The sequence below is a fragment of the Aethalodelphis obliquidens genome, unplaced genomic scaffold, assembly GCF_003676395.1.
Source record: "Aethalodelphis obliquidens isolate GAN/ISIS:26980383/991018 unplaced genomic scaffold, ASM367639v1 scaffold21, whole genome shotgun sequence".
Taxonomy (NCBI): domain Eukaryota; kingdom Metazoa; phylum Chordata; class Mammalia; order Artiodactyla; family Delphinidae; genus Aethalodelphis; species Aethalodelphis obliquidens.
The window spans coordinates 3,580,022-3,607,483 of NW_020837965.1; the positions used below are offsets into that span (position 1 = coordinate 3,580,022).

Consider the following 27,462-nt stretch of genomic DNA (forward strand, 5'->3'; position numbering starts at 1 on the left):
TTCAATAGATGGAGGAAAAGCTTTTGACAAAATTCAGCACCCATTTATGATAAAAACTCTCCAGAAAATGGGCATAGAGGGAACCTACGTCAACATAATAAAGGCCATATACGACAAACCCACAGCAAACATCATTCTCAGTGGTGAAAAACTGAAAGCATTTCCTCTAAGATCAGGAATAAGACAAGGATGTCCACTCTCACCACTATTATTCAACCTAGTTTTGGAAGTCCTAGCCACAGCAATCAGAGAAGAAAAAGAAATAAAAGGAATACAAATTGGAAAAGAAGAAGTAAAACTGTCACTGTTTGCAGATGACATGATACTATACATGGAGAATCCTAAAGATGCCACCAGAAAACTACTACAGCTAATCAATAAATTTGGTAAAGTTGCAGGATACAAAATCAATGCACAGAAATCTCTTGCATTCCTATAAACTAATGATGAAAAATCTGAAAGAGAAATTAAGGAAACACTCCCATTTACCACTGCAACAAAAAGAATAAAATACCTAGGAATAAACCTACATAGGGAGACAAAAGACCTGTATGCAGAAAATTATACAACACTGATGAAAGAAATTAAAGATGATACAAACAGATGCAGAGATATATACCATGTTCTTGGATTGGAAGAATCAATATTGTGAATATGACTATACTACCCAAAGCAATCTACAGATTCAATGCAATCCCTATCAAATTACCAATGGCATTTTTTACAGAACTAGAACAAAAAATCTTAAAATCTGTATGGAGACACTGAAGACCCCGAATAGCCAAAGCAGTCTTGAGGGAAAAAAACGGAGCTGGAGGAATCAGACTCCCTGACTTCAGACTATACTACAAAGCTACAGTAATCAAGATAATATGGTACTAGCACAAAACCAGAAATATAGATCAATGGAACAGGATAGAAAGCCCAGAGATAAACCCATGCACCTATGGTCATCTAATCTATGACAAAGGAGGCAAGGATATACAACAGAGGAAAGACAGTCTCTTCAATAAGTGGTGCTGGGAAACTGGACAGCTACATGTAAAAGAATGAAATTAGAACACTCCCTAACACCATACAGAAAAATAAACTCAAAATGGATTAGAGACCTAAATGTAAGACTGGACACTATAAAACACTTATAGGAAAACATAGGAAGAACACTCTTTGACATAAATCACAGCAAGATCTTTTTTGATCCACCTCCTAGAGTTATAGAAATAAAAGCAAAAATAAACAAATGGGACCTAATGAAACTTCAGAGCTTTTGCACAGTAAAGGAAACCATAAATAAGATGAAAAGACAACCCTCAGAATGGGGGAAAATATTTGCAAACAAATCAATGGACAAAGGATTAATCTCCAAAATATATAAATAGCTCATGCAGCTCAATATTAAAAACAACAAGCAACCCAATCCAAAAATGGGCAGAAGACCTAAATAGACATTTCTTCAAAGAAGACATACAGATGGCCGAGAAGCACATCAAAAGCTGCTCAACATGACTAACTAATAGAGAAATGCAAATCAAAACTACAATGAGGTATCTCCTCACAGCTGTTAGAATGGGCATCAGAAAATCTACAAACAACAAATGATGGAGAGGGTGTGGAGCAAAGGGAACCCTCTTGCACTGTTGGTGGGAATGTAAATTGATACAGCCACTATGAAGAACAGTATGGAGGTTCCTTAGAAAACTAAAAATAGAATTATCATATGACCCAGCAATCCCACTACTGGGCATATACCCAGAGAAAACCATAATTCAAAGACACGTGCACCTCAATGTTCACTGCAGCACTATTTACAATAGCCAGGCCATGGAAGCAATCTAAATACCCATCGACAGATGAATAGATAAAGAAGATGTGGTAAATATATACAATGAAATATTACTCAGCCATAAAAAAGGAATAAAATTGGGTCATTTGTAGAGATGTGGATGGATCTAAAGACTGTCATACAGAGTGAAGTAAGTCAGAAAGAGAAAAACAAATTGTATATTAACGCATATATGTGGAACCTAGAAAAATGGTACAGATGAACCAGTTTGCAGGGCAGAAGTTGACACACATGCAGAGAAGAAATGTATGGACACCAAGGGGGAAAAGTGGCGGGTGTGTGTGTGTGATGAATTGGGAGACTGCGACTGACATGTATACACCAATGTGGATAAAACGGATGACTAATAAAAACCTGCTGTATAACAAGATAAAATTCAAAAAAAAAAGATAAAGCCTTAGTGTGGATGTGCAAGAGATAATTTCCATAAGGGTGCTCACTGTGATACAGAAGGTGTACTCTTCTATATTCTATACACACGCCATGATGTATGTAAAGTTCAAATACACATAGTAATACCATGATATTAATAGACAGCCAATATTATGAATGTCATTTTCTATAGCATTCAACACATCGGAATGTTTATTTGCCCCTCCCTGATACCTTTTGGGAGACACCTACATTTAAAAGAGAGAAAAATGATGAAACCTAAAAAGAGCAGCTAGCAATCTTCCCAAAATGTGATCGGCCTAGTTAATCATTATTCTGGAATGTTGTGAGGAAGCCGAACCACCAGTGGTGAGGAAGGTGTACGAGTCTATGAACGCTGAGACCAGGTACAGAGCTGCAACCAGCACCTGTCATCTCTCGAACACATCCACAGGTGACAGCCTCTTCAGGTACTCAGCAGTGTAGCTAAAATAACAGTATCTTAGGTAACTGAGAACGGATTTAGAAATTATCAAGAGCATTAAACAACTTAATTATAACAGATCAACCTTCCGATCAGCAATGTAGAGGGCTTCGGCCAGTTTTGCAAAATTTTCATTGATGTGAACTGTCTGCAGTCCTCTTCCATCAGCTGCCAGACGTTTATCTAATGGAATTGTATAACCCTAGTGTGAAGGCAGATAGAAAACACTGGTCACAAAAGAGCTACTGCAGAGTCTTTAAAACTAGATTTATATATGTCCGTTTTGACAACCATTTAAAGTTTTTTCCTTACATCTTTCTTCACAATTAAGCAACAACAGCAGCAGCTAACAATGAGTGCTTTATGTGGAGGATTGTTTAAGCACTTTATATCCATGGCCTCATTTAACCTTCACAACAATTCTGTAAGACTGATAACATTATTATTTCCATTTCACAAATAAGTATACTGAGGTAACGTCCCCAAGGTCATACAGTTAATAAACAGACAAACTAGGATTTAAACTTGGGAAGTACGATTTCAGAGTGCATGCTCTGGGAAAACAGATTCTCATGTTAAGATTGTGGGTTATAATAAAAGGAAATCACTATCAAATAGTTAAAGTTGTTCATCAAGTAAATGTAACAGCCATAGAAAGGGAGAACAAATCACTAAAATCACAGTGTCTATAGGTAGCTTAATCTGCTATACTGTTCTCATGACTTGTCAGATTCTAGGAACCCTGCAAGTTTTAGTAAATGGAAAAAAGATAAAATTTGCTAGACAACTAAGATTCTGTGTTTTGAAATTTTGCATTCTACTTCAACAACTCAAGGAATACGTTTGAACATTCATGTAATTTTCAGGCTTAGCTTTATTCTTCCAGATTTCTGACTAGACTCCCAAATACTGACCTCTAGTCCATGGTCTTTATTCCCAATATAAGGAAGTGTTACAGAGTCAGTTCAAGATACCATAGTTACATACATATTAATCAATCCAAACCAGACCACCCAACAATCTTTTTGTTTCAGGATGAGTGTATAACTTCTTTTTTTTTTTGGACACGCTGCACAGCTTGTGGGATCTTACTTCCCCGACCAGGGACTGAACCCGGGCCCTTGGCAGTGAAAGTGCGGAGTCTTATCCACTGGACCACCAGGGAATTCCCTAACTTCCTTTAAGGAATAATTTATATTTAAACCATGGGTTAAAGTAGCCTTCTTCACCCATCAACATCAGAATCATGAAATATTATTTGAGAGAAAAGAGGAAACAGTGATTACGAAATTTATTCTGCATTATTTTACAGATTCTTCATGACTCCTGGTAGCTTTGGTGATTAGTACATATAGTTTATACTTGCATTGTTATAAACAGAAACAAGTAATTTAAAAATTAAAGCACTGAATATATCCAAACATTTACTCTGTTTTGTCATATGATTATTTAAATTGGTTTAAATCCTTTCAGGAAGAATTTTAGATATAAATTTGAGTTTTCTAAAGAATACTATCTTTCATTGATATGTTACTTTATTCTACCCTTTCCTTCTCTATATGCTTCCAGTAACTACAATTTACTAGGAGAATCCACATGGTATTCATGTGCCTGGCATACTAACATTTCTATTACATTAAAATAAAAAGAGAAAAGTCACATAAGTTGAGTGTTCCTTCTTGAAAATCTTCAGCTAAATGAGATGCTGAGGTTTCAACTAAAGGTACCCAGGCTGAAGGTCCTTCCTGGGTGTTTTCCAGGAGGTTCTAAAACTAAGACAAGTTAATTACCTTTTATGATTTTATGACAAGTTAATTACCTTTGCATTTTTCCAGTTTGAAATACAGGGAGGAATCTTCCACTCTTGTTGTTCCTTCACGGTCATCTGAATTGAGAAAAGAGAGGAAGAAGAGACATTTTTATTTATAGTCTAGCTAAAAACCTAAGTGCAATCTTTCTCTTCAAAGACAGCTCAGTATACACTATATATGGATGGATTTAGTCAAAGGTCCTAATTCCATTTGTTTGGTGGCACTATATACTATGTTCCCATATCATGGGTTCTAGTAATAACTTTAATATAAAAAGTGGAAAATAATCTATAAATTATTTTTGACAGTTATAAATGCTGGTTAGTATTTTTACATATTTAAACTGATGTGACTTCTTTCAAATGAGAAACTTGTTTTTTTAGTTGGGTAATAAAATATCTAAAAAAAGCCACTTGGACTATGAAGCACATACCTAATGATCCCAGGTACTTCCTTCCTATAACTATGATAACATTCTTCTTGTCAAATACCAGACCCTTTTCATTCCATTAAATGCAGGAGTTAGGTTAATAATAATAAAACTACTAGCTAACATTTTACACACATTCTCATAGGCACTCTGGAACTGCATGTTATAGTCTTGAGTGGGTCCCTATTTGGTCTTGGAAAACAAATTAAAGAAACAATAAGTGTGGTGAAATGTAACTATATAGGCATCTAGACTTTATTCTATGCGAGGTTATTTATAAAATTAGTAATCATGGGTATAAAAAGAGATTTTAAACTAGAGCAAAGATTACCTTTCGGCTAGGAGAATGCATGACAGGTGCAGGAGGAGAAGGTGGTCCCCGGGGAATTTTCTTATTAATCCTGAAGGATAAACCAAAGCACAACCACAGAGTGATACAGATTTTTCCTTTTTAGTTAATATGTCGTCTCCCCTCCTTATTTTTTACTATGTAAAGCTTCAAACAGATACAAAAACAGAGAGTATATAACAAATGTCCACCTATTATATAGCAACGCGTTGAGAAGCTAGAGCTGGTGTATTCAATTAAGAATGTGCAGATTATGACCTGCTGAATGAGGGGCACAAGACACCCACCCAGGGTCCGCAGACAGCTCTCTGAGCATCCAAGCTCCCACTCTGGGGAAGTGAAACCCATTGGGTTGTTTCAATTAAAGGTGCAGTTTTAATACACCCACCTGAAGAAGTAGAGTCACAAGATTTATTATTACTTTCAGATCCCAGAAGTGAGGAGTGAGGAACGAGGAAAGAACTGGAGGAAGGATAATCTTCTGTCCTAGGCCACAAGTGAGCAGGAGATGGAGAGCAGCATAGCAATACCTATTACTTATAAGGTAGTTGGGACAGAGGATACTAACTTTTCCTAGGGCTTAACTCTAAGTAGTTATAGTCACCCTTTGGTATCTGAGGAGGATTGGTTCCTCGACGCCTGAGGATACCAAAAGCCGTGAATGCTCAAGTCCTTTATTAAAGTGGCGTAGGGGCTTCCCTGGTGGCGCAGTGGTTGAGAGTCCGCCTGCCGATGCTAGCGGACACGGGTTCGTGCCCGGGTCTGGGAAGATCTCACATGCCACGGAGCGGCTAGGCCCATGAGCCATGGCCGCTGAGCCTGCGTGTTCAGAGCCTGTGCTCCGCAACGGGAGAGGCCACGACAGTGAGAGGCCCGCATACCGCAAAAAAAAAAAAAAAAAAAAAGTGGCGTAGTATCTGCATATAACCTATACACATCCTCCCATGTACTTTATTTATTTATTATTATTTTTTTGCGGTACGCTGGGTTATCATACTGTAAAATGCCTAGGGAGCAACTCAGGAAAAAAAAAGTTGTTTTCCTCAAAAGTTGTTTTTCTCATCACAACCACTCAGCTTCAACAATTATTAAAACACAGCCAACTCTGTCATCATCATTACCCACTTCACCTCCACACTATTAACATCATTTCATCGAGCAATATACTTTTGCCTTCTTAAGAAACAGCTTTATTGAGGTACAACTAATGTACAATTAACTATACATGAAGTGTACAATCTGATTAACTTCTGACACAAGTAAACACCTGTGAAACCATCATCACAATCAACATAGTGAAGATACCCATCACTACCAAAAGTTTCTGCATGCCCCTTTGCCTATCCCTCTTTTTCCTCTCATCGCCTATCCATACTCCCTCCTTCCCAGCAGGCAACCACTGATCTGCTTCCTGTCATCGTAGACTAGTTTGCATTTTCTAGAGTTCTATATGAAAAGAATCATACAGTATGTACTTGTTTGTGTCTCACTTCTTTCACTCAGCATAATTATTTTGAGATTCACCCATTTCACTTTCCTGCACATATTAAATAAAGTTTATTCCTTTTTATTGCTCAACAGTATTCCATGTATAGATGTCTCACGATCTGTTTACCCATTTACATGTTGATATACATTTTCCTCCTTTGATATCTCTTTTTTAGGAATAGTGGTTCCTTCTCATGAAACCACCTACTTACTTGAACCTTGGAGGTTCCATCGGATCTTTCTGCATTTCCACCATTCGAATAACTCTCTGTTTAGCTCCAGAGTTGAAAGCCACTCCTTGTTGAGATGGTGTGTATCTAAAGAATGTAGATGAAACTAAAGGTATAACCAGTTCAAGTTTTCAATAGGTATTTTTCTTCTATTACAATCCAAAACTGGACTACACTGTCAATTTCTCTCACAAAGTATTAATCGAAAATTGCAACAAGATTTAGGCAGAGCAGATAGCAACAGAGATAAGAGAACTAACAGCAATTCTGAATTATAAGCACAATGTAAACTATAGTTGTATTAATTTGCAAATAATTCATCACAGTCCATTTTGAACCATGGAAGCCACAGTGTTCAATTTCACAGATAAGAGGTCTAGAAAATAGCACCTATTTTGTAAGTCTGCACCTATTTGAGGAAAAAATGCCTCATAATATCCTCAGCAAGCAACTTATAGTTAGTAGTTTTTGACTAAGCATAGGCTGTAAAACAGAAAGAATAATGCCAGCAGTCCTACCAGCTCTCAATTTTCCGTTAATATCTATATATGAATCATCTTTCCACATAAAGATTTAGTTGAGTGAAATCCCTCAAAATTTGCAAGTATTATAAGGATGCCTATTATTATATAAATGATATTAATATATTAATATTTATAGTATACTATTATATTAAATAATTATAATAGTATTATACTATATAATATTTCCAATATACTGTTATATATTATATAAAAATGGAAAACTATAATCATTGTGGTTTGCATCACATACTCTATGTAATTGTTAATTTCGAAAAACAAAAAATGTTTTAAAAATAGCATAATAGCTAATATCTTAAAAGTGGATAGCTTAAAATATTCTGCTTTCAACTGAATGCACAAAGAGTCAATAGGCTTCAAGTCATTATTCAAAAAACTGCATTTACAGTTGTGACTAAAGATAGTGAAAGAATACCAGGACCCCCAACTCCAATCACTTCCAACATGAAACTAAAACCTCCAGGCATGATTCATACCGGATATACTGAGCAGGAGCCAGTTTATCAGCTGCTCGGACTGGCATGGCTGCAGCAACCTTCTGCGATACGGATTTTTCTAAGGCTACCCTTGTCTTTTCTGTTATCTGAAATAAGAAACAACACATTGAGTGGTTTGAAAGTTAATAAAGATGTAAAACGTCATCTAAAATAATTATATATATCAATTCCCAGTTACCTCTTTAATGGCTTCTTCATCAGGTCTTTGCAGGTCTGGGTCATCTGCATTCATGACTTCTTTGGGAACCAGGTCAGTGTACTTGCTATAAATGACCTAAAATGTTCAAACAAAAGCAGGCTTAAGAAAAGCAAAGAATGAAGAGAAGCAACCTCATTAAGTCATTTCAGAAGTCAAAATGTCCTCTCAGCACACTTATACATTTAGGACACAGATTTTGTCTTTTAGATTTTAAAACCAAGGAAGTTTAAAATATATATACACAAATTGCTGCCCTGGCTATAAAAGTTAATAATTTTCCTCTGACCTCATGCATTTAAATTATTTGAGATCGTCTAATCAAGTCAGTGTCCAAATAAATTGTGCCAACAAAACCTTATGCATCAGTGATCCCTATTTTTGAGCCTCACTAGGACTTGAAATTAATGATGATATAAACTGCCTATAGCACCATTATCTTGGATTACAAGCTCACTGGAATTTAAGTCAGGTTACTGAATAATTTCCAAATTCAGGAGGCCTAAAAAATTTCATTGACCTCGCCCTACTTATAATGTTTGTCTTTTACGGCATCAACTCTATTCATAGACTAAGAAAATGAACATATGCCATGGTCAAAAAACCCAGAACACTTTCTTCCATGAAAAAAAAAAATTCTATACACATACCTTATTTTACACTCATTATCCAAATTTAGGACTGTTATCTGATTGGTAGGCCTCTGCCGAACAGAATATTACTGACTTTCATGTCCATCTATCCTTCCGAATACTTCCATAATAATTTACATGGCAGATTTTATAGAAAAACAGAAGTACTGGAAATTTAACAGATAAGCAGCATTCTAGATTTTGCTGCTTGAGTTAGGAATTCTTTGACACACATACAGATAAAGGACAACTTATAAATATGAAAGAAAACCAAATTCCTGGGCACTTGAGATCTTCAGAAATTTTCTGCAGAAGAAAATGTTTACTACTATAAGTCAAAGTCTTATATCAATAATTGCATTCTACCATGACATTCCTTAAAACAGCTTAAAGGAAATGCATGCTATTGCTAATTTCTCACTCCAAACAACAGAGCAAAAAAACTTAATGGCCTATACGACCTGACCTGGCTTTGCCTACAGCTTCAATCTTCCCCTGTACCTCTCGCTCCCTCATTCTTTATGCTTCAGTCACATGGACTCTTCTGTTTTTCAAACACAACCTGCTTTCCCCCAATTCTGGGCCTTTACAGAGTATTGCTCCCGGTTCTTCAATTGGGTTCTCAACCTGAGTCTTCGTTCAAAGGTCAGGTATGCAAGGGGGAGGCCTCCTATGACTACCCTCACTAAAGGAGCAACCCCTCCCTACCCAATCATTCAGTGTCACAGAACTCTGTTTACTCTCTTCAAAGCACTGCTTACAGTATGAAATTATTAACTACTTTAAATCTTTACCTGTCTTGCCCATTAAAGTAATAACAATTATAACAGGTAACATTTATTAAGCACTTATTTTGTGCCACTGTTCTTTTGCTTTATATATATAAACTAACCTAACTTTCGCATCAACCCTATGAGGTGTGCACAATGATTATACCTACATTATTGAAGAGGAATCTCTCATTCATTAAAGTATCTACAGTGCTTCTAACAAAGCTTGGTCCCCAGGAGGCATTCAGTCAATAGTTTTTGTACAAATGATTGAATGTGTGACTTTCAGAGATGCTCTATTCTATGCTAAAGGTACATATATTTGGGGTCTGCAGAATGTTCTACATAAGCTGTTGATTTCCTGCAAAAACTGTATCATGACTACAGACTGAAATCTCTAGCTTGTTTTTCTCAGGAATAAGAAAAGGGATCAGGTAAGAAATGTAGATAATTTACCACAAAACATGTCTATTGATATGGGAGCTACTAGTGTCACCATCCTCTCAGAGTGTTCATTTTGGAAGGGACCCTAAAGCTCACTCCAGTGAGAAAAGCAAGGCTCAGTGCGTTAAGATCACACAGCTTGTAGCTGACCTCAAAAGTTTTACTTCTTGGGCTTCCCTGGTGGCGCAGTGGTTAAGAATCCGCCTGCCAATGCAGGGGACATGGGTTCAAGCTCTGGTCAGGGAAGATCCCACATGCCGCAGAACAACTAAGCCCATGCGCCACAACTACTGAGCCTGCGCTCTAGAGCATGCGAGCCACAACTACTGAGCCTGTGTGCCGCAACTACTGAAGCCCGTGTGCCTAGAGCCCATGCTCTGCAACAAGAGAAGCCACCACAGTGAGAAGCCCACGCACTGCAATGAAGAGCAGCCCTGGCTCGCCACAACTAGAGAAAGCCTGCATGCAGCAACAAAGACCCAACGCAGCCAACAATAAATTAAAAAAAAAAGTCTTACTTCTTTTCAGTATGGAAAAAATCTATATCATAAGAATTAAAAGTTATATAACAGTCTCTAGAAAATAATACCAAGACTATGAAGAGTTAATTACTTTTACACAGTAATTGCTACAGGAAGGGATTCTACTCCCTGGTAGTCGTATATACTCAACATAAAGTCTCAATACTAATTTAGCATACAAGAGCCATTTGCTGCTTCTTATTTGCGTATTCCAAAGTTAATAACCCTTTAAATGAGCATCAGTAAGATTCTAGCATTTCACAAAGCTGATGAAGGACATCTGAAGAGCAAGATTCCTCCATGGTATTAACTATAAAACCCCCAATTTTTATTGCCTGAGAACCAAATGTGCTGAAGAAACTCAGTATATCTCAGGGGGCAAAGGGGCTGGGGAGGATTATCCGAAAAATTACAATATACCTTCCAAGGTATCAGGAGCACAAATGAGTTTTGTGAGCAAGATAAAGTAATAACTCATCTATGAAATAGAAGTTTTTTATTACTGAAAACTGGCAAAGGATTGGATTGACTAAAAGGATAAGCTTGTCAGCATAGCTACCATTTCAGAGGTAGAGAAAGAAAACACTGTCTTTATAGACATAGTTCGTGAAATCCCATGAACAAGGTAATAACATACAATTTATCTTGGGGTTAAGGTTGTTTGGAGTTTTTTGGGGGGCGCTGAGGGGTTGAAGGCATTCTTTTAGGCAATATCATGTATGTAACATTTCCTATTTAATAATTTCAGAAGGAAAAATGTAAACACCAGGCTTTTTATTTCAAGATTTATGACTGAAGTCACAACTGGAAAAAAAAAAAGGATTTAGTTCTATTGAGATTTACTTAAAAATTTTTTTCTCCTTCCCAATTTTGTATTACCATTAAGTCTTGTACACAGTATTTACTTTACATTTAGAGAGATCAATCGCCTTAGACTTGCCCTAGAATATTATCCCTTGGAACCTTTCCTTGTTCACCTCTTATACCTACAGCTAGTATTTTCCATTCTTGCTCTTTCACTATTAATATTTCAGTGAGAAGTCCCTGGTTTCTGAAGAATGCCAGATCCCTCTGATACAAATCAGAAACCACTGCAGTATAGCGCAAATTCAATAATCCAATAAGCCATTTTCATCCTATGTCAAGGACCTTGCATATCAGCATTCTGAATGACAATGAATTTTTAAAAAATCTCATTTTGTGCATTTAATAGCCAATTCCCACTTCTAAAACAGGAAAATCAGTGGTTTTAACACAGGGCAATGCTAACGCCTCCAACTCCCCTCCCAGGGCCTATGAAAATATGTGAGATGTTTCTGTTTAAGACAATGGTGGGGGCGGCAGGAGGGGGCACTACTGGCATTTAATAGGTAGTGCCAGTTATGTTAAACATAATACAATGCTCAAGACAGTCCCAAACAATCAAGAAGTGTCCCTCTCCTCTAAATGCCAATGCATAGTTAATGCTGAATTATTACATGCAGTCTAGAACTTCATGCATTAATACATCCACTTTTTAAAATAACGTATTAATTAAATTTGTATAAGGAATTCAAGTGTATATTCCAGGGTATAAAGTCCAGCAAGGAAATACATCCATCATAAACAATGTTAGAATACTCCAGGTAGTCACTCTCTTCAGTATCTTTCCTCTCAACTCATTGAGTGCCCTATTCTTTTTTTTTTAATCTTCATTGTAGTTATTTATTATGATTTTTTTTAAGCAGTCTTAGGAGCAGTTTTCAGAGCAGTTTTCGGTTCACAGCAAAATTAACAGGATGTAGAGAGATTTCCTATATACCCCACACATGTACAGCCTCCCCATTACAGTCAGGGTTAGTATGAACCTGAGAGTGGTACCCCTATAAACTACTAGCCTAGGGTTCATTTCCAGTGGCTGATTTCTAGGCAAACATGTAAGGCTTTTACTGTGTAACGAACAATACTATGGAGACCTTATTTGGCCAGAATACTGAAATCGAAAAATAAACAGTTCAGTTTTAACATTTCTACTCTACTTTCAATACAAAAGAATCACCAATATACATGTAAAATGGGCTAAAACTGTATTTCATTCAAAATTACACATCCTGTCAAAGTCAAATTATTGTCCTAAAATGCTGCTTTTTCCTAATAAATGAGAGGAGAGGTAGCAAATACCGATAAAGCATAGTTATTATTCCAGAGAAGGAGAGGTGCACCAAAACAAAGGTGAATGAAGTCTTTCATGGCCCAGGGTAAATTTCCAGTATATGCCCTGCAAGTATAGGGACCTATTTTTCCTTTTGCAGGAGTGGATCATGCTTCCTTAGTGGCTTCAGGAAAAGTGGCTTTCTGTTATTCAATAAATATTGCTATAATACCTCCAACAAACACTTCTGAATGCCTGTGTGTCAAGCTGTCAGGCACTAAGTTAGGTGCCAAAGAGGAAAATGAAAAGATATAAGCTCTGTACTCAAGGAGCTTTTAGTCAAATGACATAGAACATTGTTAGTGAATGGATAACTACAACAAAAGGATAATTGCAACAAAATGGATAATTACAACTGCTACTTTATAGTAAACACAGGGAATAGGGAGGAAGGACACCCAGTCTAGCTAGGGAGGATCAGGGACAGTATCCTGGAATAGTGAAGAGCGAGTTGCGACTTGAAAACAATAGAATTTAGCCAGAAAAAAGAATAGGGAGACGGCTTTCCCCAGCATCGGAGGGCACCCAGGGGAAGCTCCCAAGGCAAGAACGAACGTGCCATAATAGGGGAGCTGCAAGAAGTTCCTCATAGCAGACATTCATAGGGAATGCCTGCAAGTTTCTTCTTCTTTAACAACCACCTGTTATGGTGATTATTTTGTATTGAAAATAAATAGAACGGCTAAAACTGGACTCTTTATTTTTGGATTTCAGTATTCTGGTCATGAAAGTTGATGCTAGGCTAGAAAGGTAAGCAAGGGGTCAAGTGTGCCGTAAGGTGCTTGGCTGGTTCTTATCCTGAAGGCTATGGAAAGATTTTAAGTGTGCATGCTTGTATGTGTTTTTGTGGGGGAGAGAGGGAGAGAAACAGAAAAACGTGAATGACTGTTTCTTCAGGCAGGCAAGACAAATGCCAAGGAGATGGGTTCAGACTCTGCTGCAGTAAATTAAGCAAGAAAAAATAAGCGTCTGAACTAAGTAGCAAAGAAGGGACAATACTAGAGAAATGTTAAGGAAATAAGATAAATCATGGTGACTAACAGATGGAGGGTCTGAGGGAAACACAAAAGAATGGAATGATTGTTAAGCAAAGGCTTTTTAGAGAACATACTGGCATTATGTGTCACATTTGAAATGTGAATATCCTTTGACCCAATGCATAGACTACTAAGAATTTATTTTACACAAATACTCATGTGCAAAAAGATGTTTATATATGGATCTTGAATATAGCACTGTATGCAAAACTAAAAAATTGGAAACCACTAATGCTTAGAATATCTATATAGATTTTTCTTAATGAAAATCTTCAAAACATCTTAAGTAAGAAAAAAAAAGCGTCTATGGGTGTTATGAGAATTAAAATCTCATTCATGTAAAAAAAGGATGTGTATGTTTGAGTGTGTACGTGTGTGTGTATATATGTAAAGTGGGAATACATGTAAAGTTGAGGTTACAAAGAAAAGGGGAAGGGACGAGATCCAGGATACACTAGAATACACCTGGCAAGATTAGGTTTAGATAGGAGAAGAGATTTGTTATGGAGACAAAAGGAATAGTCAAGACAAAAAGACACGTGCAGGATAAAGAAAGCTACAATTTTCTTCCAATAGCCTTATCTGCAAACAGATGGGGAGTCGCCTATTAAACTGAGGGGGGATGGAGAGGAGTAGGAGCTAAGCTCGGAGGAACATCAAGACAGCTCTGCTGAAACCTGAGATACAAATTTGCATGACTGCATAATTGTTTTCCCCAAAAACTAGCAGCCATGACGGAGGAGCAAAGGATGGTTTATCATTAGTGCTGTCTTACAGGGTAAAATGAAAATGTTTGGGAGAGAGAGAAGCAAAGGACAGGTAGTGAAGGTTCTCAAGTACCTTCCCCAATATCTTCAATTCTGAAGAGCCCTTTTACCTCCAAAATACTCCAAATACTTGGAGTATTTATTAAAAAAAACCAAACTAGGTCTTAAAAACAGTTCCTTGGCTCTGAGTGTGGCTGCTCTGTGATGAGATTATTTTAAGTAAACTTCATTTTTGGTCTTTGGATTACTTTGTAAGCAGGGCCATCCTAAAAGTAGCAAGTGTCAGTTTTGTACTTAATCAAGGGAGAAAGAAGTTTATATGATTAATTCTATTCAAATGAACCATTAAAATAATTAAGTATCTATGTACTCTTTTATTATTATTTTTTTTTGTGCGGTACGCAGGCCTCTCACTGTTGTGGCCTCTCCTGTTGCAGAGCACAGGCTCCGGACGCGCAGGCTCAGCGGCCATGGCTCACGGGTCCAGCCACTCCGCGGCATGTGGGATCTTCCCGGACTGGGGCACGAACCGGCGTCCCCTGCATTGGCAGGCAGACTCTCAACCACTGTGCCACCAGGGAAGCCCAGTATCTATGTACACTTTAAGTACATGGAAGAGAAACAGAAGACTATACACAAAACTAAATTTAATTTTTTTAGGGTGCTAGGATTGTAGATTTTAAAAAATTTGCTAGCCTTTAAAAAAGTTAGTACTATAAAAGAATTGTTTTTAATATACAGTGCTGTATGTCAATTATATCTCAATAAAACTAGAAGGGAAAAAGAAGAACTGTTTTTTAAATGTAAAACAAATACATAAAAACCCTTAAGTAGGGTTCCCCTGGTGGCGCAGTGGTTGGGAGTCCGCCTGCCGATGCAGGGGACGCGGGTTCGTGCCCCGGTCTGGGAAGATCCCACGTGCCGCGGAGCGGCTGGGCCCGTGAGCCATGGCCGCTGAGCCTGCGCGTCCAGAGCCTGTGCTCCGCAGCGGGAGAGGCCAAAACAGTGAGAGGCCTGCGTACCGCAAAAAAAAAAAAAAAAAACCCTTAAGTATACATAACCTATCATCAATTTGGGGAATTTCAAAGGAAAAAGTCATTGCTGTTATGAAGTCATATTATATTGTTCATATTGTTATGAAGTCATCTTCAGTTAGCCTAAGTATACGTCACTGTTACTTTTAACATAAACTAAATGGCCAGATTTATCATTTTTCATACAATTAAAAAAACTCTTCACAAAATATTTATCAATGGGGAAAAAAAATCTATGAGAGGGTTACCTTGTCTTTTGACTGTCCCTGTCGAGCAATTGCATCATACTTAATTTTTCCTTCAGCATCCACCTGAATGGCCAGTGCATTTGACATTTTTTTCTTTCGTCCCATATCCAGGGGATACTGGGCCACGTGGATCTCTGGAAAAGCACCTCCATCTCCAAAATCCTATATATTAAAAAGAAATAAAAAGAATATTTAATAATAGTTTGAGATTTAAGATATATTCACTTATTGAACAAATAACCATTGAGCCCTTATTATGCTAGATGCTACAGAAATGGCAGTAAACAAAACAGAGGTCTCTGACCTTGTGGAGTGTGCATTTTAGTGGGCAAAGATATAAAAAGCATAATTTTTGGCTTGTGATAAATGCCTTGAAAGCAATAAAGGGACTGGGAAGAGGGGCTATTTTCTTTATTATTTTTAAAATTTATTAATTTATTAACTTATTTTAGGCTGCATTGGGTCTTTGTTGCTGCGCGCGGGCTTTCTCTAGTTGCGGTGAACAGGGGCTACTCTTCCTTGCAGTGTGCGGGCTTCTCATCGCGGTGGCTTCTCTTGTTGCTGAGCATAGGCTCTAGGTGCGCAGACTTCAGTAGCTGTGGCTCGTGGGCTCTAGAGTGCAAGCTCAGTAGTTGTGGCGCACAGGCTTAGTTGCTCTGCAGCATGTGGGATCTTCCCAGACCAGGGCTCGAACCCGTGTCCCCTGCATTGGCAGGCGGATTCTTAACCACTGTGCCACCAGGGAAGTCCCAAGAGGGGCTATTTTTGATAGTGTGGTTGGGATAACCTTTGTGAAGAGGTAACATGAGCTAAAGCCTGAATGATGAGAAATCAGTCGTGGGAAAATCTGAAGGAAGCATTTTCTAGGCAGATTATACAGCAAGTGTGAAGGCCCTGCTGCAAGAACGAACTTTGCATGTTCCAGGAAATGAGTGTCCATTGGGGCTGTAGCTTACTGAGGGCAGAAGAGCAGACATATAGGTGATAAGTCTGCATGGTGGACAAACACCAGATCACGAAAGGGCTTCTAGACCATGGCAAGGATGTGGATTTTACGTACATGACAGGAAGAAATTAAACAAAATGTTTAACATAAGGAAAAGATTTTTCATTTTAGCATACATAATTTTCTTAGTGAAGGACAGGTCATGCATGCTATAGGTAGAGCAAAAATGTAAAGTATTAGGGAGTTCCCTGGTGGCCTAGTGGTTAGGATTCCGGGCTTTCACCACTGTGGCCCAGGTTCAATCCCTGGTCGGGGAACTGAGATCCCGCAAGCTGAGCAGCACAGCCAAAAAAAAAAAAAGTATAGAATTATATTTCTTCTTCAGATTTTAACAACATCTTATTTATTCAGTGTTCCATGAGAAGCAAATAAATAGGAAGGACCCAGAAATGAGTTTACCACATTTCTAACGATGATTATACAATTACTTAGAAGAGAATTAAGACTTCTAAAGTAGAATAAGCTAAGTCTGTCAATGAAGTTTAATATTACAAAAATGTATATCATCAAATTAATATATGAATATTAAATATAATTTAAATAGTTTTGTTAAATTTAATAATACTTGCCTACACATATATTCTCATTTAATTCTTGTAGTTCTTCAACACCTCATATTTTCATATGGAAAAAATTCAAGTTTAGAAAAGTTAAAAGTGATTTTTCCAAGGTCTCATGGATAGCTATGAGGACCTGAACCCAGATCTTTTGACTCCAAAAGTTGTTAAATTTTTTACTAAACTGAAATACCCTGACTCAAAAAAAGGCAAATCATTTCACTAAGAAATGAGAGAAAAAATATATTAATATTAATCATTTAGAGGGGGTTTGATGGAAAAAAATTATGAAAATAGCCACTTTTATATGATCTCCTCCTTCAAGAAATATTCCATTAGATCCTGGATATGTGATTTTCTAGGTACAACATGCTTACTTGCTAAAGAAAGGTTTGACATTTTTTAAAACAAACAAGCTAAAGGAGATGTTTTCTTGTAAATTAGGCAGAAAATAGTTAAGGTATTCCCAAGAAAGGTACTACCTGTAGCCAGGCCATCAATCTGACATGGGCTCAGATTTACTAGAGTTCTTCAACTATAATAAGCACTTCAAGACTGTAGATGTGGCATTACGTGGTCATAAAGCTTGCCAGAAAAATCATAGCTTTTACTTTAAAAACTAGAACAAGATGCTTTCTTCCACAGAACTTTCACTCTCCTCAAGAAGCACTCACAGTATTTCTATTAGCTGGCCATTTTGGTTTGATTTTCAAATAAACTGTTCTGCTCCACCAGGATATATGACACTTTTGATAGTCAAATAAGATTTTAAAAGCTAATAGTACCTGAATGTCCTGATGCTGAAACGCAAGTAAGGATGAGATTTCTACTGTAGGTAAAATGATGCCTGCCACCCCACCCTAATCTATCGAGAGGCCAAAAGTAGAGCATCTGTAATCCCTAAAAAGAAACACTCAAGCCTTCTGTTAGATAATGACAAGTTCTGTCTTTCTTGCCACAGATAAGACGGCATCACAGCTTCCTTGATATCTTTTATTTTGCTCTGCTTCTCACAAATTACATTATCAGTGAAAACAAAAGCAACAACAACAAAAATCCCATCATAAGTGTGGTAAGACTGGCTTTCACACACTAGAATTAATAAGGACCAGAGGACCGCTGAACAAAAATCAACCAGAGAAACAAAAAAATCACCAGGGAATATGTTAGGAGAAGACATGATCTCTTTAGTTGAGTGTTCTTCTAGGCTGTACAAAGAGTTTGGTAGGGCAGGGGTAATGACAAACATGAGAGAGGCTGAGAATACAGTTGCCTTTTTATAGGTGCTAAGCAACATATTTCAATCCACTGAATACTTAGTTCACTATGATCACCACTTGCAGGCATATGAAAAAAAGCTAAGAACACTTGGCTCTTCCCATTTGTAAAGTAAAATTATAACCATATAAAGACAGAACACGACAAAGTGATAAAATGAAAATAACTGGGTACAAACATGAATAGGCACAGAGGTTTTCAATAGGGCAGGTATATCCCTTGGGAATTGGAGGAGGAAAATTTGCAGGTATCAGAATGAATACAGGGAGATGGAGAACAGGAAGCAGCTTGGAGGAGGAAAGTCTCAAATGTCTAGCGTTTCTCCCTAGATTAAAAAAAAGGTGATCAAGCATGGGCAGTATGCCCTGGAATTAGGGAAAGGAATACGCACTGAACTGACGCACAAGATCCTGTGAATAGGTGCTGCCAAAAAAGTTTGTTCTTTGGGAACAAGCTAGAGATATAAAAAGATCATTTCAGATTCCTCCTTCTCCCTCACTGCCTCTGAATCAACCAACAAATTCTGTCTCTTATACCTTCCCCCAAATTTATCTAATCTGTATGTTAGGATATATTAACATTCTCAAGTTGAAGATAAGAAAACAGATGAAGAGAGCTTAGGACCTGTCCAGGGTCACACAAAGAGTAAGAAACAGGGCTTCCCTGGTGGCGCAGTGGTTGAGAGTCCACCTGCCGACACAGGGGACACGGGTTCGTGCCCTGGTCTGGGAAGATCCCACATGCTGCGGAGCGGCTGGGCCCGTGAGCCGTGGCCGCTGAGCCTGCGCGTCCGGAGCCTGTGCTCCGCAACGGGGGAGAGGCCACAGCAGTGAGAGGCCCGCGTACCGCAAAAAAAAAAAAAAAAGAGTAAGGAACACAGCTATAATGCAAAACAATTAATTAAAAAAACCTCCTTGTCAGTGTTCTATCCACTATACCAACAGGAAGAAATCAGAAAAGGAAATGCTGGAGTTTTCCCTGGAGGAAAGTTGTTTCTTCAGGGTGATGCTGCATTGTGCATGAAGGGGAGAGGGAGGGAAAGCCACCTGAACGTGAAACCATTTTTCATCTTTTTCCTTACTTTCCCACTATTTTCCATATACTATAATCCCCCCCAAACATAAAAGGTTTGTTAGTCTCTTCTGTACAAAAGTAACAGTTTGACATAAGAATAGACATAAATTGTACACTTTTTCAGTGATCATAAAGCAGTGAGAATAAGCAAGAAGAAAAAGCTCAATCTTCTGAGGGAAGTCCATGTCTTGAGAGCTCACAACCAGAATTTCTATCATACTGACATTGATATGCAGAAGTTCTAGGGTTTAAACTTATTTTACAAAGGTGCTATAATAATTTTCAGCACAATTATTTACCTCTAATAACCGAGGTATCCAGCCTTTCCGGTACCCGTATGGCGGAGGTTCTCTTCGGGAGGAGACCAGTGAGGTCTGTCGTGATCGCTGCGATCTTGCTTTTTCTTCAGCCTCAAGCTGGTCCTGAGATAGCTGAGTAGGTGCAGGTAAAAAGCTATAAGCAAAGATAATAAAAGTCAGAATTTTAAAAACTCTTATATTTGATTATTGCAATTTGGCCATCAGACACTATTTTCCTGTAATACTTTTTCCTTTGAGCAAAAGAACAAACTTTCCAATGATTTATGGCAGGATTATCAGTCATTTTATTATGCCTGGAAAGAAATAAGTACTAACAGACATACAGTAAAAACATCTGACCAGGATGCAGGCAACTGGTGCCCAGAATAAAAAATTAACAGATATTTCACATAATAAACCATTGAGTTTTTATGCTTCCACCTTCCTTTTCTTACAATAAGTAAATTTTCTCAATTACCAAGGGGTCAACTCTTTAGTATATGGTTTTCTTAGTGTCTTTACTAGTCTTTTACTCCTTATTTTTAACTATTTTACTCTTATGCTTCCTACTTTTAACTATTTTAGCATCAATACAAAAAAATAATTAGCACTGAATGTAGCAAAGAGGTGGATAAAAAAAGAAAACACAAGTTGCACATTTAAGTGTGTTTTCCCAAGGTATCTAGTTTAGAATGGAATTTAAAATTTAAGAGGTCAAAGATCCAAAGCAGAAATTCTAAAGATGTAATTTGGTACTCTTGAATCAAAGCAGCCTTTCTACTAAACCATTCTTAACTTTTAAGTATGATAAATGTTATTATAGAGATATCCCAAAGTACCACAAAAGGATTCCAGTATATGAATAATACATTTAATGGAAAAGTTAAGGTTCCTTTGTGATTCTTGACTAGTAAGAATATGTGAATAGGGCTTCCCTGGTGGCGCAGTGGTTGAGAGTCCACCTGCCAATGCAGGGGACATGGGTTCGTGCCCCCCATCCGGGAAGATCCCACATGCCGCGAAGCAGCTGGGCCCGTGAGCCATGGCCGCTGAGCATGCGCGTCCGGAGCCTGTGCTCCGCAACAGGAGAGGCCACAACAGTGAGAGGCCCGCGTACCGCAAAAAAAAAAAAAAAAAAAAAAAAAAAGAATATGTGAATAAGCAGTAGAGCTTATTTATTCAAAAATATTTAGTGGTTGCTGGGGTGCAGGCACTGTGTTAGGTAGGCAATGAGATGATGAACAGAAAAAGACAGCTGAGTCTTGCAGGGGAGAGAGACAATCAAAATCACACAAATCCATAGTAATCCACTTACTAAGTGATAAGGAAAAGTACAGAGTGTTATGACAGCGTATGTCAGAGGGCTCTAATCCAGTCTGGCGGGTCAGGTAATGTGATGGCTAAGAACTCAAGAGTTCAAATCCTACCTATGCCACTCACTAACCTGGATTAGTTGTTTACCTCTCTGAACCTCAGTTTTCTCATCTGTAATGACAGACCATAAGATTACCTATCTCACAGAGCTGTAATAAGTATTAAATGACAGTACCCATGAACCACTTGGCACGGTGTCTAAATACCATTCAATATGTGTTCCATAAATATTTGATTATTTGGAGCTGTTCCCCAATTCCCCCAGTTTGGGTCAGTTGCCCAAACTAACCACCCATGCTCTCACAAGACCCTCTATGTATCATTATTACAATATCTACCTTATTTACTGCTATCATCTATTTATTTACCTCTCTTTCTCTCATTAGACTGTAGGCAACTTGAGGGCAGGAATCACACCTTTTGTTTCTTTTATTCCTAACTCTCTTCGCATTGTCTAGCTAGCTGACAGCAGGGCCTACTTCAATGTTGGCAAAAGAAATATATTCACTCTTCCCTTTGCACTCATTTTTATGTTACTTGTTCCTTTAAACAAGCCATCTCAGGATCTTTACATTTGCTTTCCCACTGCCATAAAGTAGTCTATTTACTTATTAAGAAAAGTCTTCCCCAGATTTTTTAGTGCTTGCTTCTTAGTATTCATTGGCCCTGCTCAATTATACCTCCCAACAGCTGTCACATGACCACCTTGTCCAAAACAGCATTCCACCTCACACTTTGAGTCACTCTCTATCCCTTTATTTGTATTTTATTCTTAGTACTTACTACCTGAACTTGCATTACTGATTTGTTTACTCCTGCAGTCTGTCTTCCCTAGAATATAAGTTCCGTGAGGATAAGAGGTTTGCCTGACTGATTCAATACTGTAAAACCAACCCTAGCCTGACACATGGTAGACTTTCAACACATGCGATTTACTAACTGGATGAATGGAGTCAAACGTTTTGGGCTTATACCACAGTTGTTTTCAGTAAACCATGTATACCCAATACATAGGAGGGATAAAAAGACAGTAACAAAGAAGCCAAAATATTTACTTATGTTTCATTTCTCCTGTCTTTACCTTCTGTTGGAAGAACCAGTCAGTAAAATGATCAAAAGGCAGAGTTTGGACAAACCAGTAAACACGAAATCTGGCCTGGATTATGATTAGAACACACCCTAGCCTTCCAGGGGGTCTTAATTTTGTTGTTCCCTGTAAAGGATGATATTCCCATGAGGTACACTCCTATGGTGGGGGTGGGCTGCATAAGCCAGCAGAAAGTCTACCTCAGTGTTTCTCAACTGGGAGCAAAATATCTACAATGTAGACATTTGACAATGTCTGGAGACATCTTGATTGTTAGAACTTGGGAGGTAGGGGGTAGAAAGGAGTTTGGAGGTTCCACTGGCATCTAGTGGGTAGAGGCCAAAGATGCTGCTAAACATCTTAATATGCGCAGGACAGTCCCAAACAAGAATGAATTATCCAGTCCAAAACATCAGTAGTGCCACTGTGGAGACATCTTAGTCTATCCTTTCCCCTTTACTAAAGAAGGCGTATTAAATGCAAGTGATATTATTAGATACATAACCTTAAACACACGAGTTTAGAAAGTTAAATCAGTATGACTTTAAATCTTTAGTTAGTAACACCAGGACTGTAACACATCAGCATGTCCAGCCCCTGCTGTTAAGAATCCCTGGCAGATTTCAGAGATAACAGTTCACCTGGAAACTTGAGACCATCTCTAGAAACCAAATTAGCTAAAACTCAACAAAATCTGAAAGCTATGTAAGTCAAGCTATTTAAAGACTGCACTCTGCCCCTGCAATTTTAAGGAAAAAAAATAATAATTTTTTGGCCACGCCACACAGTTCCCCCAACCAGGGATTGAACCCACGTCCCCTGCATTGGAAGCGCTGAGTGTTAACCACTGGACCACCAGGGAAGTCCCTGCCACTGCACTTTTAAGCACACAATACCCACAGTATCTCTGATATTTTTCCTTTGTGTCCTTTTCCAATTCCACCTTTTCCACAAAGCCTTTCCTCATAACTCGACTAGTCTTTGTCACACTTCTCCCATCTGGAGAGCACTCAATCAGATGTTTGCTGCCTGCAACATTTACTAAAGAACACGCTCCATTTCATTCAGCTCATTCCATCTAATTCTTTTTGCACTTAAGGTTAGTACTACACAATAAGCATTCTGTGTGGTTCTTTGTTTCATATCTGTATGCCTTGTACCCCATCTTCCCTGCAGCCAAAGACTGTCAGATTTCCTTCTGTATACACACAAGCCCTAGGATAGAGCAAGGCATCCAAAAGTAATTCCCAAAAGAATTTTCTGATTCAAATATGTTTAGGATTCATAACTGTCATCAGCCAGGAAAAACGTATGTGAGGAGAATGAAGGGTGTTTAGGGAACTCAAGCGTATGTACTAACGTGATTACTTTCTTTACCCTCTGTGACACTCAACTTTTCCTGTTGCGTTCGTTCGCATGGAAAGTTTTTCTATTTAGATGGGGCAGCAAGGTCGACAACTAATAGGAGTTACGTAACTCCTTGGAATCTCCCCCTTAAGCATCTTTCTGTTAAAGGCGGGGACCACTTTACTTGCGGTTGCCAAGGCAACCGGGACAGCAAAAATCCGAAGTGGTTCCATCTACGGGAAGAAATTCTAAGGCCCAAAGTTAAAGTGCGGAGCAGCGGCGCGAATTAGTAGACAGCGGCCAGTACTATGGCTGATTTTAAATCTCCGTTCAGTGCCGCGCCCCCACCTTTTTTTTCCCGGGAATCCTTGTTCAGGGACAGAGACAGGAGAGAGACTTCGGCAGGCGAACGGTAGTAAGCCAGGCGGTCGCCTCCCACCCGCTTCACTCTGCCAAGACAAATAAGCCACTGCCCTCCACACTCCCATCGAGCCCACCCGAGCCGCGGACCCCACGGAGCTCTCTCCACACCCCCAAGATACTTAAGCGAAAACACATGCGACTCCTCGGCATCTTAAGCCAGAGAACTATTCCCCACGCCGCGGCTTTCGGTCCTAGTGAAGGGGCGAACTCAACCCGGGAAGCCGCTCAGGAAAGACCCCAGCTTCGGCTAGGCCTAGTCGCCCCGGCGGCCGGAGAGAGGGCCTAGCCGTGGCCTCGGCCTCTGTCGCTCTGTGACCCGGTCCGGGTTACTGCCCGGAGAGTGTGGGAAGAGAAATGAAAAAGGTGGGTACTCCCAAACCCTTCCGTACCGAGGACCCAAATCAACAACTCACCTGGTGAGCGCCATCTTCTTCCGCTTCTTCCAGCGCGAGCGACAGCACCGCGGGGCGGGTCTTTCCCGGCAGAGAGGTGGGGAAAGGAAGGAGCGCGCGGTGCGCAGGCGCCCTTGCCGAATGGCCTTCTGGGATTTGTAGTTATTTGAACAAGACTACAATTCGGTTCTCTTCTAGCTGGAGTTATCACGGGATAAGCGCTTCAGTTAAGAAAAAGCAAATGCATCTCTTCCACTGTGACACGATAGAGCGTTCTCTAGGCAAAATACTAACGAAATTGAGATGCTTTTTAAGTCTCTTTATTTTATTCTACACTTAATCTCATTTTCCTTGTTGGGGTCCCAAATACGAAAGCCTTCCGGGGGCGGCAACGTTAAATAAAAGAGTGGGAAATCGAGAGACTGGCGAATGCAGAATTATTGGACGCTGTGAAAACATTCACACTCAAAAATTTTTACACGCTTTCTTTCTCCACACTCCACCTCTAAAACACTCTCCGGGGGGCAGGTATTGTGTGATCCTTAATAAGTTACCTTTAGAACACTCCTTATGTGTATTATGTATGTATGTTTTTATATACGTAAGTGTTTTAGATAGATTGTCTTTTACATAGATTATGGATTAAACACAGTCTTTGATGAAGTGATAGGATACATGAAATCTGCTTCAAAATATTGGGGAGAGGGAGGTGGGTGGAATATACGGTAGATGAAACAAGAATAGCTATGAGTTTTGATCACTGTTGAGGCTAGATAATGGGGAAATGGATATTTATTATATTATTCTCTCTACTCTTGTATACGTTTGAAATCTTCCATGATGTAGAAAGGAACTTTTTTTTTTTTTTTTTTTTTTTTTTTTTTGCGGAACGCGGGCCTCTCACTGTTGTGGCCTCTCCCGTTGCGGAGCACAGGCTCCGGACGCACGGGCTCAGCGGCCATGGCTCATGGGCCCAGCCGCTTCGCGGCATGTGGGATCTTCCCGGACCGGGGCATGAACCCGGGTCCCCTGCATCAGCAGCGGACTCTCAACCACTGCGCCACCAGGGAAGCCCGAAACGAACTTTTAATAGCAGTATAGCACACATACAGAAAGGTGCATGCACTCAGTGTACAGTTCTTTGAATTTTTCCAAACCACACACACTAGTTTGAGCAGCAGCAGAAGCACCCCACATCCAAGATCACTTGATTTCTGGTGTGACAAGATGTTCAAGGCTAATTTAGTACTTTTTCTGCCCCAGACCTTGAATCAGTCCTTTATCCAAGAAGGTTTTCTTTAAGTGGAAAGTGATATTTAAAGAAAACAATCTGGATGCTACAAATGCTCATCGTTACTGGACAATTATTGTTTGTAAGCCTTTTCAGTGGACAGAGCTAAAAAATTCACATATACACATAGTTTTTGAGAAAATGCATCATGCATTTATACTAATATTCCAATCCAAGTTTAGGATTATACAGATTTTACTTTGATTTTATATGTGTATCTCTTCTGAAAATCTCAGTACCTAATGGTGTTAACATAATTACTCATTTGCCTTATCCTACTATATATATAATGGTTTCAGAATAACATTTCTAATATGATTACTAAACATATGCCTAATGATAATAGTTTCTGAATTTTTTTTTCAAGTCTTTTCTGTCCTCAGGGTATATCTCTCTAGGCATGTACAGTCAAGTTGCATTGCTTTAAAGTGACTTGGAATAATTCCTCCGTGTGTCATTATGCCACTAGCTTGATACCCAGTTAGGTCTGAATATTTCATTTTGCTTTGGATTTTTGGGAGCTGCTTTTTAAAAAAAAAATAGTTTTGTGAAACACTTATATGGTTTCAAATCCAAAATTTACCAAGCAGGTAGTACATTTAGAGAAGTCTAGATTATTTCCCTGTCTCTTCCTTCTTTTTCCTTTCCTCACCCTGTAGATAACGTTTAAAAATATTTTTTATAGTTTATCCTTCTACTTAAAAGTATACACAAATAAGTATATATATATTTTTAAATATATTTATTTATTTAATTAATTTATTTTTTGGCTGCATTGGGTCTTCATTGCTGCGTGCGGGTTTCTCTAGCTGCGGCGAAAGGTGGCCAGTCTTAGCTGTGCTGAGCGTGCTTCTCATTGCGGTGGCTTCTCTTGTTGCAGAGCACAGGCTCTAGGTGCACAGTCTTCAGTAGTTGTGGCACGCAGGCTCCATAGTTATGGCTTGTGGGCTCTAGAGCGCAGGCTCAGTAGTTGGGCATGGGCTTAGTTGCTCCACGCATATGGGATCTTCCCAGACCAGGGCTTGAACCCATGTCCCATGAATTGGCAGGCGGATTCTTAACCACTGCACCACCAGGGAAGTCCCCATATATATTTTTTTATACTTCTTTTTCTTTCTTAGACAAGTAGCAGATACCATACACACTTTTGTTCACTTTGCTTTTTTCCACTTGTCAATATATCTTGGAGATCACTCCTTTGCAAGATATAGAGATTACATCGGAGGTTCTGAACAGAGAAAAAACTTGATCTGACGTATGTTTTTAAGACGATCATTATGACTACTATGTTAAAAATGGATTCCAAGAAGCAAGGAAGGAAATGGGGAGACCAATGCGTAGCTTTTGAGATAATGTGGGGAGAGATGCTGATGGCTTAGGCAGGGAGTTAGTAGTGGATATGGTAAGAAGTTGGAATCTGGATCTATTTTGAAGGTATAAGCAACACA

General features: G+C 38.8%; 1 protein-coding gene across 1 annotated transcript in view; it reads right to left on the bottom strand.

The window, feature by feature from the left end:
- The window catches only part of SNW1 (SNW domain containing 1), a 35,484-nt gene extending 10,669 nt beyond the window's left edge, over positions 1–24,815 (bottom strand). Inside the window, exons 1-9 of the mRNA XM_027120178.1 lie at positions 24,745–24,815; positions 20,101–20,254; positions 15,887–16,048; positions 8,225–8,320; positions 8,026–8,132; positions 6,990–7,094; positions 5,272–5,341; positions 4,519–4,584; positions 2,785–2,901 (exon numbers count right to left, since the gene is read on the bottom strand). Coding sequence (XP_026975979.1) covers positions 2,785–2,901; positions 4,519–4,584; positions 5,272–5,341; positions 6,990–7,094; positions 8,026–8,132; positions 8,225–8,320; positions 15,887–16,048; positions 20,101–20,254; positions 24,745–24,758 — 891 coding nt within the window. The 5' untranslated portion in view covers positions 24,759–24,815. The remainder of the gene's footprint in view (positions 1–2,784; positions 2,902–4,518; positions 4,585–5,271; positions 5,342–6,989; positions 7,095–8,025; positions 8,133–8,224; positions 8,321–15,886; positions 16,049–20,100; positions 20,255–24,744) is intronic.
- Between the last annotated feature and the right edge of the window lie 2,647 nt (positions 24,816–27,462).